Source organism: Leuciscus leuciscus, assembly GCF_965113295.1.
Source record: "Leuciscus leuciscus genome assembly, chromosome: 13".
Classification (NCBI taxonomy): domain Eukaryota; kingdom Metazoa; phylum Chordata; class Actinopteri; order Cypriniformes; family Leuciscidae; genus Leuciscus; species Leuciscus leuciscus.
In genome coordinates, this window is record NC_138737.1 from 29,413,215 (window position 1) to 29,432,277 (window position 19,063).

General features: G+C 35.2%; 1 protein-coding gene and 1 long non-coding RNA gene across 3 annotated transcripts; one reads left to right on the forward strand and one right to left on the reverse strand.

Moving 5' to 3' along the window:
• Nucleotides 1-4,953: 4,953 nt before the first annotated feature.
• On the reverse strand, nucleotides 4,954-8,465 carry LOC309513565. The gene is made up of 3 exons (XR_014211467.1): nucleotides 8,380-8,465; nucleotides 7,671-7,819; nucleotides 4,954-6,530 (listed from the first exon to the last, which is right to left on the reverse strand). It is a non-coding gene; the product is annotated as an uncharacterized lncRNA (long non-coding RNA).
• A 2,462-nt stretch (nucleotides 8,466-10,927) lies between these two features.
• On the forward strand, nucleotides 10,928-14,758 carry LOC309513245 (uncharacterized protein). 2 transcript variants are annotated; one of them, XM_082189016.1, is made up of 8 exons: nucleotides 10,928-11,332; nucleotides 11,444-11,506; nucleotides 11,606-11,641; nucleotides 11,734-11,769; nucleotides 11,866-11,916; nucleotides 11,993-12,055; nucleotides 12,139-12,344; nucleotides 12,773-14,758. In XM_082189016.1, the coding sequence occupies exons 1-8, from the start codon at nucleotides 11,290-11,292 to the stop codon at nucleotides 12,986-12,988; spliced, it is 714 nt and encodes a 237-aa protein (XP_082045142.1). In that variant the 5' UTR covers nucleotides 10,928-11,289; the 3' UTR covers nucleotides 12,989-14,758. The 2 variants fall into 2 exon arrangements, with proteins under 2 accessions (XP_082045142.1, XP_082045141.1); XM_082189015.1 differs by having other exon boundaries at nucleotides 10,928-11,506; nucleotides 11,996-12,055.
• The last annotated feature ends 4,305 nt before the right edge of the window (nucleotides 14,759-19,063 follow it).

The following is a 19,063-nucleotide window of genomic DNA, read 5'->3' on the forward strand; positions in this document are numbered from 1 at the left end:
TTCCGTGCTCAGCCACTGCACTTTATGCACTGCATAGCACTTTATGTATCTTGTACCCCCCATGGAAGAGAGGGGTGGAGAGAGCAGTTGCTCATTATCATTTAAAGAGACATGCACTGAAATGGGTCGCTGTGAACAGAGCTGTTTTTGAGGAGGTAAAAAGGGTGTTGTTTTACACAACCATTGAGGAATTGCAAGTAGTCTATGTTTTACATGAAGACCCTAAAGAATTAAACCAACTTGTGGAAAATGGGTATCCGGTGACCTAACACAATTCAGATCATCAGCTGATTAGAAGAAAGCTCCATGAACTCAATTTAGTGTGTAAGATAAGAGAGACATACAAAACTTGCTTTTATCATTTTCATTCTTTACAGCTATTTAGCTGCGGTAGTTCAAGCTGACTTCGTTACGTTTTTTTAATTCTAATAATTAAAATTATCCAATTATATAAAAGCAACAGTAAAACTTTGTTAATATAAATTTTTTATATACTTATCTTACCTTGATAGGGAGTTTATATCCCTTGGCACGCAAGTGATGGTGTTTAAAGGGATAGTTCACTTTGAAATTAAATTTTGGTATGTTTTAGCTTACCTCAAGGGCATCCAAGATGTAGGTGTATTTTTTTCCGCAGTAGTTTCAATTTTGATATTTTTAGGTCAAACCGTTCTTGTCTGTCAGTCATATAATGCAGGTCTGTGGTCACTGTCTCAAAGAGCATGCACAGAGTCCAAATTAAAACATTTATGTGTCACATTTCATTAAGCTTGGACATTTCATTCAGCAGCTATAGGTCAACTTGTAAAAATGGGCATTGCCTGACCACCCAGCCAACATGCCCATGTGAGCCCCACATGCTGGGTTAAATGGGTGTTATCTGGGCATGGAGTTAAAGTAGCAGTGGCGGTTCTAGACCACAGTAACTGGGGGGGCCAGGCAGGGGCCACTTGTGCTTTTATGGGGCACACCTTTAACATTCATCTTAACCTATTTTCAGTATTATTTCAAGTCATTTTTCACCATTTCATGCATGACTGCTATCTCTAGAAAAAGCTAATAAATTATATTAGCTAAGCTAATAAAACAATTTCAATTCAAATGAATGTTTCATTATGTTTAATTGTAGTGTGATATAATGATCAATAATAACACATTTTTAGCATCTAAGCACATCTAGGCACTTTTTTACACCTGGGGTGGGCGATATGGCAATAATATCATATCACAATTTATTGATTTTTTCAGGAAAATCACGATTTTATCACGATTCTTTTTTCATGTTGGTTTTACTATTTTGCATGTGACTGAGCATTACAGCCAAACTAATGTCCCTATTTTAAAAGCAAAGCCTTATAGGTAACAAAATATAAAATAAAAAAGAATGGCAGACATTTAGGCCAAAGTGGCGAAGATACAAATCTTTGTCACTATTTTCTTTGTTATTAAAAATTAAGAACAGAGATACATATTACACATACACAACTTAATATACAAATGAAATAAACAGTGCTTTATTTTTTCAGCTATAGGTGTATTTAACAGTAGAATTGAAGAAAGTAATTCAATGAACAAATATGAAAATAAAACACAACAGACTTAAAGTTCTCAGTCAAGAGCAGTGAATGATTTCCTCTGTGTGTTTTGTTGTTTTATTAACATTAAAGGGATAGTTCTCCCCCAAAAAAGTCATAATTTACTCTCTTAAGTTGTTTTAAACCTGAATAAGTTTCTTTCTTCTGTTGAAAATAAACGTTATTTGAAAGAATGTGAGTAACCAAACAGTTGATGTACCCCTGTGACTTCCATAGTATATTTTTTTCCTGCTATGTATGGAAGTCAATGGGGACCAGCAACTGTTTGGTTTTGGGTGAACTATCTCTTTAAGGACAAGCGGCAGCATGTTTATTATTAGGGCTACTGTCTCTTTAAGAACTGCACGCGACGCGTCTAATATGACAAGCAGATTTTAATTAATTTTCTCTGTTTGCTTTCACTTTAGACATAACCAACTTTGTTTATGTAAACATTGTCTGTATTTGACAGTATTAGCGCAATATAAGACTCAAAAGATAACTTAGTCCAGTAACAGGCTTATATATGGAGCTTATAATATGACAAAATGATTTGAATTTGAATTGTGTAAATTTGAATTATTTGCAAGTGTAATCTAACAAAATTGAATTTTAGGTGGTAGTTTAAATAGTTCTGAATTAGATTTTTTTTAAACGAATATTGAACGTTTGAAATTTAACAAATTGAAATGTTTTTATGGCTGAATTGTATAGACATGTATTTTCAAACAGCTAGTTTTTTTGTTCTGAATTCGTATAGTGCAAATATTCAGTTTAAAAAAATACAGATTCAAATTTTCAAGATGAAGAAATTCGGAACTTCAAATTCAGTTTTCTAAGATTCAAGTTCAAAAATTCAAGTTCAAAAATTCAGATCTTACAGAAAGTAGGTCACAGGTCATCCACAGGGAAGAGTAAAGGATCTCAGATAAGTCGAACAGAGCATTTTGGCTGCACTGCAGTAGTTTTCTGCCGCAAACGCGGTGGTGGTTCAAGAGAATCCGTGTATCTTTCGTTCAGTCGTTTTTTTATTTAATATTAAGAGTAGAAAAATGAGAAAACAGCTTGAGTATTAGATTTCTTCTAATATTCTAGTAATAATAGTCCGCTGCAGCAGTTGCACGGAGCTTACAAAACGCGTGTATTGCAACTATAGGCTACATTTAATTTTCTCATCAAACAACTAGACTAACGAATGGCTCGGCACAACAGAAGAGCTTAGACAGGGCTTTCTCTCTGTGTAGACCAGCAGTTGGTCTGAATTTGCTATAACCTATAGCCTATTTTCTCGACTGTATAGGCTAAGTCACGTTTTATCATGAAACACGCTGTGATTTATTCCAAAGTGACTCAGGCATATATAATGCATTTAACGTTAAATAATCTAAATGTTGACTTTCAAAAGTAGGCGCGCCAAGAAGGCTATTCTCTGTATTTTGGTTCATTTTTGGTGAGCGCCAGAAAGATCTAAAGAGACCGAGACGCGCTAAAGCAGCGCATCATGTTGTTTTATTTATTTTTCAATGGCATGATATTGTGTAGTCATTTTGAATGTACACAAATAAAAATATACATTTTACTGTTTCGGATGATGTCATATTATCTGTATGACTAAATAACAGAGTATTAAGTTATTTCCCAGCAGTGGAACAAATCCAAGTGATGGCGCTCGTGCATCGCGCTCTCACACAACATAGCCTAGTATCAGTTCTGGCGTTGCTTCATATCGCAGACTGTTCATTATCAAAATGAAACACAGTCAACCAAACATATAAAAAGTGATTCTGCATAATTTAATTGGTCTGTTGTACAATATAAAGGGCAAGCTGTGCCACACACAGTCCTACTCCAAACATTTCCCTTGCTGTGACGCTGATTTAGCCTATAGGCCTACGTGTATTTTGGGACTCGACTGAAGTATGAAGCCTTCTTTATATTAATAGTTAGCATCCACATGTTACATTGCAATGAAAACTTTTGACTGAATGAGAGATGCGCGACCGTTTCGATTTAAATAAATTTGTTTAGGCTTGGCGTTTATAAAGGGCACAATATAGGCTATTTTTATAGTCTGTAGCCTATATATTATTTTATTATAGCCTAGCCTACATACTTATTTTTCATTCTTGTTGTTTTCTGCATTCATTTGTCATAAGGGAAAGTAAAATAGGCAACACATAGCCTACATGTTAATAGTGTTTATCATGTAAATGTTGTATTTTATTTACAGGTCTTTTACACTATTGCTGAATAGGCTAATAAAAAAAAAAAAAAAAAAAAAAAATATTATGACGCCTTTCTCTCTCAACATGATCCGGTGTGACTTGCACTCATGTGCATGCGACTTATTTTCTGGCAAATACGGTCAGTTAAAAAATGTTGCTGTATTATTACAAAATGCATAGAGTGGAGACCATTTGGGCAAAAAAACAAACAAACAAAAAAAACATATTGTGTTCATTACCGCCACCCACATTTGGGCTTAATCACTGTTATTATTAGGAAATGTATTTAGGTGTAGACAAAATCAGTTACGTTTATTTATATATATGAACGTACCTCGCATTTCCCGGACACTAGCCGTTAGTCTACTTCTTTGGCCTATTTTTTTTAGCTGGCCAGTTCTCAAAATCTGTGTGGAAAAGCTGCGGAGCGAGGAGAGAACGCACAATGGCTTTGCTTTGGAAGTTTTTTTTTTTTTTTTTTTTTGGAAGTTTAGTTGCCAGAGAAAATAACACACCGTTTTGTTTAACATCAATTGATACTCAATATTAATTAAATAGCCTAAATAAATATAATGTCAGAGAATGCACAAAGCGCATCCTTTTGAGATGTAAATTATAATACATTTTAATAAAACACACAAGGCCTACATCATAAAACTCAGAAGATTATGTATTTTAATATATTATATTATAATACAAATAAAAAGGCGTCATACTTCAGTCGAGTCCCAAAATACACGTATAGGCTAAATCAGAGTCTTTACAGCAAGGGAAATGTTTGGAATAACAAGTAGGACTGTGTGCGGCACAGCTTGCCCTTCATATTGTACAACAGACCAATTAAATTATGCAGAATAACTTTTTATATGTTTGGTTGACTGTGTTTCATTTTGATAATGAACAGTCTGCGATATGAAGCAACGCCAGAACTGATACTATAGGCTATGTTGTGTGAGAGCGCGATGCGCGAGCGCCATCACTTGGATTTGTTCCACTGCTGGGAAATAACTTAATACTCTGTTATTTAGTCATACAGATAATATGACATCATCCGAAACAGTAAAATGTATATTTTTATTTGTGTACATTCAAAATGACTACAAAATATCATGCCATTGAAAAATAAATAAAACAACATGATGCGCTGCATTTTTTTATAACCTAAAGAGAACGTTCCCAGAACGTTCCCTGCAGGTTATTTTCGGTTAACTGAGTTGATGCAGAAATTCAGCATAAGGCATACAATGTAAGCGATTTGAGATTAAAATAAATTGATAAAGCACGCTAAAAATGAAACCTTTCACAGCAGCTGAAAACAAACCAAATTTGAGGTGCACAAACTCCTACAGGCCTCCAGAGAAATCAAGTGTTTGCACAATTTAAAGATTTAAATTGTGTTAAAAATATTCACCCAAACTGTGATCAGTTAGTTCCACAAGCCAGAGAAAAGATTACATAACCATTATCAGGCCGCAGAATGCGCTAATGCACACTTTTAGTGTTTAGTTGTAAGCATTTCTCTTGAAAAAACACTTTTTCCTTCATCTGATAATTGTAACATGAGTGTAATTGGTTGCAAGATGGTAGTACCACACACTGCGTCTAAAAGGCAATCTCTTTGAAAGGTTTCTCAAAAGCAAACCAAAAACTGCATAATATGGTACAAGACGAGACATATGAAAACCTGGTATGTTGTGTGTTGAAACAGCTGCACAACATGAGTAAGTGGCAAAAACACTTCTGTACTGGGGGGAAAGATACGCAGTCAGGTAGGACACTATTTAAATATGAAAGATTTTATGATTTTTACCATACAAACACATTTTTTTGGGGTCAGTCTTTTAGGAAAGACTAAACAAAATGACAATACAATTAAACATAAGGCTTTACAAGTTTTATTAAAACAGGAACAAATAGAGCAACAGAAAGTTTTGTTACAGCATTAAAAAAAATAATAACTGGGCAAATAGTTTTAGGTGTTTTCCATGAAACAGAGTCATACATGTTTGGAGTGACATTAAGGAAAGTAAATGGTTGCACTATTCCTTTTTATATTTTTCCTTCACTTTTATAACTTTTTTTGTCACTTGTAATAAAAGATTAAATTGTATATGGGTTTATTATTTGCAGTTTCACCAAGAATTTTGTTCAGCACGTAGACATAGACCTACATAGTCGAAACAGGATTAACTAGTAGCCAGTTAGTTTGGTTTTGCACTTTTCCATGGACACTCAGAAACGTTAATGTTTAACGTTAATGTTTAACTAAACTCTGGTACTTGTTGTATTTCTTCTGCCTTTTGATAAAGAAAGTGTTAAGTAAAACCCCTTCTGCTCTTCCTTGTCAAATATCCTGTTTGTTGTGCACACATTTGCGTGTGTGTTGGACTGAGTTTGTATATGCAGCTTTTCTGTAGCTCAAATGGTAGAGCGTTTGTGTTTGCAACACGAAGGTCATGGGTTCGTTTCCCAGGGAAAGCAAGAACTGATAAGAATGTAAAAATGTGTACCTTGAAATGCAATGTAAGTCGCTTTGGATAAAAGCGTCTGCCAAATGCATAATGTAAATGTAAATGTATATGCCCCATTCAACTACGCCACTGCTGAATGCATATAGAGGAAAAACTCTTGTGTCCTTCACCAGCTTTCACCCATCTGTGCCTTTCCTGTAATGCCGACACTTGGTCCTTTCAAACCAGCCAAATGAGGAAATCTTTAAATAGAAGAAAACCTGTAAAATAATGATAGGAGATTAAAATGAATACAATGAATAACATATTAATATTATCATCTACAGGTAAAAAAAACAGGGGCCTGTTCTTTATTCGTGGATTAAATTAGGATTAGTTATCAGTATTACTGTTGACGCTTTGAGATGAGCACAAAAAAAACAAGATTAGAATGCACATATTAAATACTGTAATAACTCTGTTATAAATTTGTTCTCGGGCCTTAAAGGGATAGTTCGCCCAAAAATGATATTTAGCCCATGATTTACTCACCCTCAAGCCGTTCGAGATGTATATGTCAATCTTTTTTCAGACGAACACATTTTCAGTTATTTTAGAAAATGTCTTAGATCTTTCAGTGGTTAGAATGTGAAGCAATGGGGTCCAGCTCGTTGAAGTCCGCAAATGAGCATGCATCCTTCACAAAAGTAATCCATCCGGCTCCAGGGGAATAAACGAAGGCCTTCCGAGGGTAATCCCTGCGGTTTTGTTGTAAAAATATACATATTTAAAACTTTATAAACGAAAATAACTGGCTTCCGGTGGCGGTCGGCGCGTGTTCATGGAGATGGAAGCGTCGTGACGTAGAACGAACGTGACAGCGCAGCCAGAGAGCAGAGCAAAACAAAACTCTACGTTCGTTCTACGTCACGACGCTTCCTACGCTACGTCCTACGCCAGCATCCATCTCCGTGAACGCGACATTCAAAGACATTTTCTAAAATAACTGAAAATGTGTTCGTCTGAAAAAAGATTGACATATACATCTCGAACGGCTTGAGGGTGAGTAAATCATGGCTTAAATATCTTTTTTGGGCGAACTATCCCTTTAAGAGATGTGAATTGCTTATTACAGTAGACTCTTGGCACTGAAAAAAAAAAGTGTAATACCTGTTTAAATACACAAATTTGTGAAAAATGTAAATAATTAGGAATCGTGTAACAATCATTTATACATATTGTTTATCTTTAAGACATTTCATATAATTTTGCCTGCTTGGCCATTTCCTTTTTTAACTATATGATGTTGCTGTCTTGATGCCAATCGTTGCATTGCTGATCATGGTTTAAACGTTAGATAACATCAATACAAATGCACACAGAAGGGCTTCAGATCTCAGGTTTCTGGGCGAGTGACATACCCAGAGATACCCAGAGATGGACAACATCACTCTACGCACCAATGCTGAAGTGACCAGATGTCAGAAGAATGAGGACATTCCAATGTCTCAATTTTTGAGCCTCCGACTGGACGAGAGCAGGTTACCATGGACTGGTAGACCAAACATACCTGGGTGTAATGAAAAAAATCAATTTAGCATATGATGTGTATTTTTCAGACCATTAATTAAAATTTAACAATTCCTTCTTAGAATTAAACAGTATAAGTGAGTACAACTGGGGTGCCCTTGCCCTTTACCCCCAATCTGTCCCAGGCCTCTCTCCTACTTTACGTATTCTAATTATCCAGGCCAGCACTCTTAAAGTTTATAAGCACATGAATTGAGTGAAGCCTGCTCCTATTCTCACTTAAATGTATGTACCTGCAAATATCCTGAAATAAATAAATAAATAAAATAAAGTAAAAACCTGCAGGTTTCCTTTTTGTAAGGAAAACGGCTTCATTCACACCTAATTACATATGGATGCACCTTGCGCTTCTCTTACATGTTTGACTTACTTTCACAGATTTTCAACATTATAATGTATACCGACCTTGACCTCCTTTAACAGGGCCACCCACGTGCAAAACGCGTTTGACAGCTCTGGGGAAAACGCTCACAATCCCACAAATTATCATACTATGGTAAAACCATACATTTCCACATATTATTCTAATTACATACTTACCTCTCAAACATTTGCACATCAAGAACACCAAACAGACTCCCGTCGCGCGCGCGTCCCGTCTATGTGTGTGGTTTCTTCTCTTTCAGCATTGGCTTATTGGCGACTCGCATATCGCCACCTATGGGTTGTTGAATATTATATTATGTTATGTATATTTTATGTATATTTTCCTATGATATTTTCCCATCCCTGTCCCTTCTTGGGTACACTGACTGCACAACTGACTAATTTTAATTAATTAATTAATTACATTTAATTTTAATTGTAAATCAATTTCGTTAATCTCGCCAATTAGTTCATATTTTTATTTTCTAAAGTTAATATATGTAACTTAGATCTCTTTTATTTTATCTATTTGGACTCTAGCCTACTTTTATCACTTTTTGAGTAACGCAAGGTATCATGGTAGCATCATATAAATGTATATATATATATATATATATATATATATATATATATATATATATATATATATATACATATTAAATATAAATATTAAATAAATATAAATATAATCTTCTGTCACAATTGATATTCTTCGCGTGCCATGCCCGCGAAACCTGCCAGCGGGTATATAAGCAGGGGTGACCACCGCGCGCAGAACCCGGTTTTCATAGTGGACATCAACAGACATTGGACATTTTCATTACCAGCTTTTCTGAGGTAAAGTACTTTTTACTTAACCGATTTAGGTAGGCTACATTACTTTTAAAACATACGAGCCCACTACAAAGGTAAATTATACTTGAAACTTTGAAGAAAGTAAATAATAAAATCTAATCATAGCATACGTTACTATATTATTGGTAGGCCTGCAGGGTAGCCAAATAAATAACTGCCGCCTTCACCTAATGAACATATAAACATTTTAAATTGTCATGAAATTGATTAACTGTCTTTTCCAGGAAATGTACCACTAATTTTCACATAAACAATGGTTTTCCGGGGTTTTTTTCCCTCACAATTAAATAGCTACCGTTAAATGCCGTTAAATCTGTGTGACGTCATTTGGGATAATAGAGCAAATCCGCTCAGATTGAAAGAAATTTTTTTGTTTCATCAGTCATGTCTATTATGTTAACGTTTATTTCAGTCATGTCTGTGATGTTATATCGTTACTTTAAAATAAATAAATTATATCATTGTTAATAATAATATCGTTACTTTGTATGGAAAGCGCGTTGTCTAACAGGCTTGGCTGCGAGTGCGTGAGCGTGAGCGCGTGAGTGCTGGCGCCGCGCGTGCACCTAAAGAGAGCGAGACATGTCTTGTAAAGATGTGAGATAAGATTTATAATGAAATCGGCCATCCGTCAGTTATTAATACCACTACATTTAATAATATTTAAATATGTAATATTAATATTGTTTTCTTGATAACAATTATTATGTTTAGATGCTATTAATATATTAATAAATCAAGAGCCTTTATTAGCTTTTGGAATGTATACCATGAAAATAATTATTCAGTAATGATATAATTTTCATTTATGGGTGAACTATCCATAATGTGAACTCAAATAGCTTATTTGTTCTTATTTTCAGATGTTATCATACAATTTATACATTTTAACCTTTTTATGATTTATAAAATAATTATTCTCTTCTCTCTTTTTCAGCTTCTTCGATTACTTGACAGAAGTACTTGTATTCTTCGATCTGCTTGTAAGTCATACATACAGTCATCCTACATCTCAGCTTTGCCCCATCTACCAGACTTTTGTTATAAGAACGTTCTCCAAAATATTCAGTGTTGGTTCTGGGAACGTGAAAAATGTCAAGTTTTCTTGACGGAATGTGTTTTAAAAGGTACAATGTTCCTCAAACATTCTTTCAACTTAATTTTGATTTAAAATTCAACATTATAGGAACGTTGATTTGTAAAATTCCAAGAACATAAAAATATCCAGTTTCTTTAATGTTACAAGAATGTTATTTAAAGGTTAGTGTTCCTGAAACATTCTTTCAATCATCTGTCTAAAGAGTAATAAGAACACAAAATACAACTTTATTCAGACACAGCCTTAGATAAACTGAAGATAAAAGACATTAACTCTCTCAAGATCTGATTAAACAACTCATTACCAGTTTCACTTATTACTAACCAGACTGACTTTATTTATTAATAAATATTCTGCAAATAAAAATAATAATTTAACAGGCATAAGGAAAGACTGAGTAATCTTGCCAAGCAGTAGCATTTCGTCATGAACTCAAAATGACGTATTTTCAAACATGACCAGAAAGGCGCACACATTTGTCATTGGCCAGTTACGTAGATGACAGTCATATTAACCAATCATGATCAAAGAAGGTGAAACAACCAATAGCAATTGTTTCAGTGTGATAATGGAAAAGATGACTTTTCTTCTTTTCTTTCTTTCTTTTTCTTTTTTTTTAAAGAAATGTGTGTTTAGTTTTATTTGTAGACTTGCTATATCATTTGATTAGTTGGTCAAATAGTGTTTTGATGACAGTGTGAATAAAAATGCAATCCTGCATGGTAAGCATTACCTATGTGGCTACCACCATGGGCCCATGTAGGCAGCCTATATGGGATTTATTGTGTTTGCCTATGTCTAACCCATTTGATAAACCCAAATGGGCCCCATTGTGTTGCCCATTTTTGCGCCCATGCACTTATTTCCCATTAGTGACCCAACTAGGACCCACATGGGGAGCCCACCTGTTTTTGCTTAGCTGATCCAAGATAAGATTACCATTTTGGGACCATATATTTGGGACCTAACTACGTGGGGCCCACATATACATGTTGACTGGGCTATAATATTATTTTACATATTTTACAGACTCTTATGCCAAAGCCTCCCAGAAATGCCAGCTTGTTGCCGAAACGTCACATATTGAAACAGACAACAACGACACAACAAGTAAAAAGAGGACACATAAAATGCCAAAGAGGTTTCATTCGGAAACAGAAATTTCTTCAGATGGTAGGTGTTCACAACTATATTTTATCTTTTATGATTGAACTATGGAATTAAAGGCATTTGTGAACTTTGCCTTTTATTTATTTAAACATACAAAAAATTCATTAATTTCAGATGGTTGCATTAGAAATCAGAAAAAGAAGAAAAAGGACCTGTCGAAACCTGTTGCACCTAAATGTAAGTTGTTACATAATGTACACAGATAGTAATATTACATTTTATTTGCACAATTCAAAGCAACCTAGACGTCTTTTTATATTTCTGTTGTATTGTCAGATCAGCAACTGCCCAAAACATATCCTCAAGAAAAGGGTAAGTAGAATGAAATATAAATATAAAAAATGTGTTTCAAGATTTTATCCACAATGGACTTAAAGTAATATGTTTCTCTCTCTTCTCCACAGACAATCAGGAAAAGCCAAGATCTCCCAACTTATTCTGTAAGAAGTTCTGAATGTTAATAAACATTTTAATGCCCATGCCCATTTAATGCCTATTGTACATTTATACTCTATTAAAAATGTATTTATTTACAGCAGAGGCATCATTACCGTGCTCACTGCAAACTTTGTCACCACCCCAACAAGGTGTGTAACAAATTCATTGATATTTATAAATGTGTATAATGTCAATTTTGAAGCATAGGTATTTTTTATGCCACAGCAGATCAGATGTCAGATCTCCTCTTAAGAGAACCACAGACCTTGTCAGAAGAAGCAACAAAGAGTAAGCTTACAGCTCTGTCACAAACATGCATGCACATTTCAGGAACTGATTCCATAATGTTTTTTTGTTTGTTTGTTTTTTAGACTACCGCACAAAAGTCTTGCAGAAGTTACAAGAGCTCTGCGAGAACCAGCAAGACATCCTCACACTGCAGAGAAGACTGTTGGCTGCGACTGTGCCAGTGGTAGAGACAGAGGAGGAAACTCTAGAAAATGGGCCCTGTCAAACTGTAGAAGAGCTTAAACAGTTTGACACCTCATTAGAAAATAAAGAGACTAGGACAAAGATGGTAATAAAAACAGCATAAGCAAACACATAAGCTGGCAATGTAATATAATTTGTTACAACTGTTACAATGATTTTAGTAAAAAGGATTGTTCATTTGTGGGTGAACTGTTACTTACTCACACAGATGTTTCTTTAAACCTGCATGAAGGTTTTTTTTTAACATGAAACTATTTTAAAGAGTGCTGGTAATCAAACAGTTGCTGTTCCACAGTGTAGAAATATGGAAGTCAATGGGGAAAATAAACTGTTTGAATATCAAATACTCCTAGAATATCTTTAAAATATCTTTCTTCATGTAAAAAAAAAAACTTCATGCAGGTTTAAAGAAACATGAGGGTGTGTAAATAACAGCAATGCTCATTTGTGGGGTAACTATCCCTTTAGGTTAATTTCTAAGTTTTTATGGTACATAAATGTTTGTTTTTTTAGGTTAACTACCTACGCTCCATCGGGGGAACCAATCCAGGGGCGGCTGTGCGTAAGATGCTACGTAAAGTGGCCACCAATGAAGTCATGGGTGCCTACAGCATGAGAGGAAAGAAAACTAAAATGGCATTCCAGGAGCTTAGGATTTGCTCTCTTATTATAGGAAAGTTTAATTCCATAATCCTTAAAAAAAATATTGATTGTCAATATTTAATGTAATTAGTATTTAATAATGTTAGTAGTAACAATTTGGAGATGATTTGTTGAAGTTGTTTGATCAGATTATTTCATCTAATTTTTAGGAGCAACACAGAGGAACTTCAAATCAATGAAGTCAACAGAAGTGGAAGATCTTATCTCACAAGCCCTGAAATTCGCTCCACACAGGAATTTGAAATGGTAAACACACTGTATTTGTTGAATAAAGATAGAACACCCAACATGAAACAAGACATGCAGCTAAGAGACTGTCCGCTCACACAAACACCAGACATTACGGTCTGTCACAAAACCAAGAAATAAACTAGACCCAACCCTGTGACACAACCCTGACAGTATTTAAATGCATTTTGAAATTACTATTAACTATGTCAGTGATACTACTTTGACTAACACATAGTGAAGGCTACATGCAGCGTTTCACAAAAACATCGTAAGAGTGCGTAAAAACGGTATGATTGATCTTAATATTACGGTCTGTTTCCCAGAATCTTCCAATAAAATGGCAGGTTTTTTTGTTGTTGCAAAAAAACCTTTTAATAATCTATTGCTATTTGCAGTTAATGTAAACCGTATCTATTTGATATACTTTATGTAAATGGAATCTATCGCTAATTTTTATCTCGCTGCTCGCTGGCATGGCATCATAGAGGCTGGCATCTATATTTTACAACAAACGCCCCTTTGAGTACCCTCTTCAACAGTGACATCTATTACGTTATAATTGAGGTACTTGGCAATGGCAATGACTGATTGAAACAAGAATATCAATTTTCTTTGTTATAATATTACTATTCTTTGTTGTATTTACAGATGACTGTGGTGAAGGTGGAAGAGTGCAGGATCTACAATTACACTAATAATAAAATGTTAGAAGTAGTTAGTTAGTTGGTTTATATTTACATGTATTTCCACCCTAAGTGACAGCTTTTTTTTTTTTTTTTTGCACTGTGTTGAATATAAAGTGTATCTTTGTCACTGTTTTTAGGTATGGTGTAAATTTAGTTTGTTTTTGTTTCGCTTTCTGCCATGTTTTGAATATGATGCATAGCCTACTACCCCATGATTGTGTTTTTATTATTTATTTTTTAATCAACAATTAAAAAATGACAAAAACATGGACTGTAGGCTGATTATTTATATAGATTTACTGTTGTATGTTATTAAAGTAAATTCAATTGTTGTTAGTTGAACGTTAGAAATAACGTTCTGGGATTAATAAAACTTTCCTGGCTAACCAAAAACAAACCATAAAAACTAACGTTCTGGGAACCAAAAACTAACGTTCTGGGAACCAAAAACTAACGTTCTGGGAACGTTAAGAAAACTTTCCTGGCTAACCAAAAACAAACCATAAAAACTAACGTTCTGGGAACCAAAAACTAACGTTCTGGGAACCAAAAACTAACGTTCTGGGAACGTTAAGAAAACTTTCCTGGCTAACCAAAAACAAACCATAAAAAATAACGTTCTGGGAACCAAAAACTAACGTTCTGAGAACCAAAAACTAACGTTCTGGGAACCAAAAACTAACGTTCTGAGAACGTTCTGGGAACCAAATACTAACGTTATGAGAACATTCTGGGAACCAAAAACTAACGTTCTGAGAACGCTCTGGGAACCAAAAACTAACGTTCTGGGAACGTTAAGAAAACTTTCCTGGCTAACCAAAAACAAACCATAAAAAATAACGTTCTGGGAACCAAAAACTAACGTTCTGGGAACGTTCTGGGAACCAAAAACTAACGTTCTGGGAACCCAAAATTGTTAGCTGGGGACCTACTTTCTGTAAGATCTGAATTTTTGAACTTGAATTTTTGAACTTGAAATTTAGAAAACTGAATTTGAAGTTCCGAATTTCTTCATCTTGAAAATTTGAATCTGTATTTTTTTAAACTGAATATTTGCACTATACGAATTCAGAACAAAAAAACTAGCTGTTTGAAAATACATGTCTATACAATTCAGCCATAAAAACATTTCAATTTGTTAAATTTCAAACGTTCAATATTCGTTTAAAAAAAATCAAATTCAGAACTATTTAAACTACCACCTAAAATTCAATTTTGTTAGATTACACTTGCAAATAATTCAAATTTACACAATTCAAATTCAAATCATTTTGTCATATTATAAGCTCCATATGAATATAGGTCGTGCTGCAGTGTAGCCTATAGATGAAGGCGCCGCAACTGATAAAATGCGCAGTTGTTTGGTGTGATTTTACGATTCCAAATTTAGGGGGGCCAGAGGGGGGGCCAAGCTTGGTGACACGGGGGCACTGGCCCCCATATATATATATATTATTTTTTTTACGGCCCATAAAATGTGTACATCGGCGGCCCATTCGTTTTGTTTTGTTTTGCTTAATTGGCGGCGCTGGGTTTGTGCCGGAGTAATGCAGTGGTCAAAAAAAGTCAGTGTTAAGTTGTTTTTTTTCTGACAGACTTTTTCTGTCATGAAAAACGTAGATCAGCGGCCCATTGGTTCTTTTCTTGATTGACATTGGGCTGGCCCAATCACAACTTTAAACGAGTGAGCGAGCGTGCAGCAGTGTCAGTGTGTATCTGTCAAAATAGTCTGCGAGATGGAGAAGAAACGCAAGGATTGTGCAGAGAAATAGCGTGAAAAAATAGAACCAGGCCCTTAAAGCAGACACTGTAAAATGTGTCAAAATATATGTTTTCTGCCCTTCATCAGCTCCAGTGATGATGATGATAATGAGGAGGATCAGGAGAGAGATGAGAAAGTGTAGAGCCTGCGGTAAGCAGAACTACTTTCAAAACACTTAAGCTATGTCATGATCGAGTGTAGGAACCCATAACCCAGTTACAGATTATTTCCACATTGCATAGTTGACGATTACATAGACAGTATATAAAGATGATTACCGCAATTCACTAGAAATTTAATGAGAGGCGTTTGTAAACCATGTTTTCCGCCAAAATAAAAGCTTGATGCAGTTTGCGTCAAAATAAAATATCATGTGCTTATCTCTTTCAAGTATAGAAATTGGTACAAAACTAATTTTGAAAGTTTCCTTTATTTTTTAGTGCATTTGTTTTACAAAATATGGCTATTACTGTCATTGGATTAATATTATAACTATTATTATGTAGTCGGTGTAATGTAAATAGACTCTGTAACTAAAAGAGGTTTGAATTTTTCGTTTAATTTGCACACTGAATATGGGTTGGAGCTTTTAATTTGAACTCTCAAAGTGCACCAGATTGATGAATTTAACATTAAAATGCACAACATTTTCTCACGGGGGGGCATGCCCCCGGACTCCCCTAGAAGAACCAAGGTCCACCCACCACAGTTTTACCAAAAATACTGTGAGAAACACTGGTATTGCTATGCCATTGCAGCTTATAGCTTGTTTTAGGATTCATCACTGTGGAGTATAGTTCAACTGTATAATAAATGTCACATTTTCTATACTCACTCATTACATGGCATTAGTGGTTTTAAGGAATAGGAGTTATGCATATAATTAAGGGCGTGCAAAGATGGGTGGGGTTTATGATCATATAGTGTGGGCCAGTCTGGGCCAAAATGCCCGGGCCGATTTTTTGTCCCAGTCCAGCCCTGCTTGGACGTGGCTGTGTTCAAGAGGTAAAAACGATATAAATACTGTTCGTTTTCTCCCACAAACCGCTCGTTTCGTGTCTTAGGTCATCAGTGTGTACTTACGATGGGGAATTGTTTAATTTGGACGATGGGGAATTGTTTTAATTTGGACTCTGTGCATGCTCGTTGAGACAGTGACCACTGACCTGCATTATATGACTGACAGACAAGAACGGTTTGACCTAAAAATATAAAAATTGAAACTACTGCGGAAAAAAAGACACCTACATCTTGGATGCCCTTGAGGTAAGCTAAAACATACCAAAATTTAATTTCAAAGTGAACTATCCCTTTAAGTCGATCACTCAACCTTTGGGTTACTAGTCTGACTCTCTAACCATTAGGCCATGAAAAGGTGGGATTCGCAGATACACACATTCGTGGGTACACACTCATTTGGGTTCGTGGTGAAGGTGATGCAAGTTCTTTCCTTTTGAGGACTTTTTTTGTTGATAAAATAAATACGTCAAGGATCATGGATTATTATATAGCCTATTAAATTATTATATAATCATATAAAACAATTTATTTTTATTTTTTTTATTATAAAACAGTCTAATATATCTTGGGATCCTCAAATAAACAATAATGGGAAACCTATCTGGGGCCCACAACTTTAACCAAGCTGGGGCCCATATTGAGCCCATTAATACTTACTTACTTACCTACTTTAACTCCATGCCCAGATAACACCCATTTAACCCAGCATGTGGGGCTCACATGGGCATGTTGGCTGGGTGGTCAGGCAATGCCCATTTTTACAAGTTGACCTATAGCTGCTGAATGAAATGTCCAAGCTTAATGAAATGTGACACATAAAGAGGAAATTCTGAGCATGCACACCAATTTTTGTAAAATTCCGCCCATAAGGGGCACTACAACTAAAAAACCATTTGAACTTTTTAACCGTATGATTCATGAAGTTGAAAATTGGTAGGCCTATGCATCTTTTTTGGGGGATGTCCTAAAATGTCCAATAATATGACTCGGATACTTCAAAAACACATGGCCAATTAAATTTCAGCGGATAATAACATAGAATCTGAATAACCTACAGTTACAATCTACAAATAGCTTCAAGCAGCAATAATCGGGGCCAAGCGCAAAGTCAAGTCAATTAGAGTCACCTTTATTTATATAGCGCTTTTTACAATACAGATTGTATCAAAGCAGCTTCACAGTGATACCATGAAAATAATACAACAAAGTTTGTTTCTAGAAGAAAATTGCGTCATCGTCCACCTTAAAGCCCATGTTGCAGGTTAACCACCACTGTCGATTAATGGGTACATAAATCACTCAAGATATGTATATCATTTTTAAAATGTCTCAAAAATGGTCTTAAAGACCAGTTTTTTACGTTTTTGGCATTAACATTTTTTTTTTACGCAATTCGGTGATGACGTCACGTTGGGGAGAAGTGGAGGAAAGGTAGCCTCAGCCTGTATTAGAACTATGGAGAATGAGTGGAGAGTTGGTGAAGTGTCCTGGTGAGTTGCTATCATTTAGCAACGCTGCAATGAGCACTGGAGCTAGTCTACGAGCAGCAGTGCACAATAATGACACATATACATATACATATATATATATATATATATATATATATATATATATATATATATATATATATATATAAATATATATATATATTACTGTCATTGAATAGCACCGAGTGAAAAATCAACGTTTTCTTTATATAGTGGCAGTGATCATGACGTTAGTTCAGATAAGTACAGGTAACCTTTGTCATAGTATCGTAGTACTGGTAAACTTTGTCTTTGTCATCTAGAAATAGAAGGCATCAACTATATGGGCGTTTCTAAGCGTTTATCTCTTCCTCCGGTGAAAATGTTGTTGCAAACGTAGCCGCCGCGTGTCTGTCGCTGTGTTTGGCAGGTGCTTGTGTGGGCGGTGCTGTCCCATGGAAACTGCGTTGGAAAGCTTGTGCTGTAGGGAAGTGAGTGCATTTTGGTCGCTGGTCGAGGAGCTCACCCTGCGACCAGATGTCAATCTACCTACTATATATTTCCATCTATTTATCTATCTACAGTAGCTGCTAGCTATCTATGCTAACGTTAACTTATGCTATCTGGCTGTCTGCCTATCTCTCTCTATACTAGCCTTTCTATCTATGCCTTTCTATCTATATCTATCTATCTATCTGTCTGCCTATCTATCTATCTATCTATCTATCTATCTATCTATCTATCTATCTATCTATCTATATCTATGTATTTATGTATTTATCTATATCTATCTGAATACTCTCGTCTACCACTCGTCTCTAGTCGCTCTCAATGCGGGCTTTGGTAAATTCTCTCCCCAACGTGACGTAATGCAATGCATTGTGGGGGAAAGGAGAATCGTTGCAAACCGCTGTAAGAGTACCTACTTTTTCGTATTATATTCCGTTTTGTGATACCCAACAACATAAAATACAAT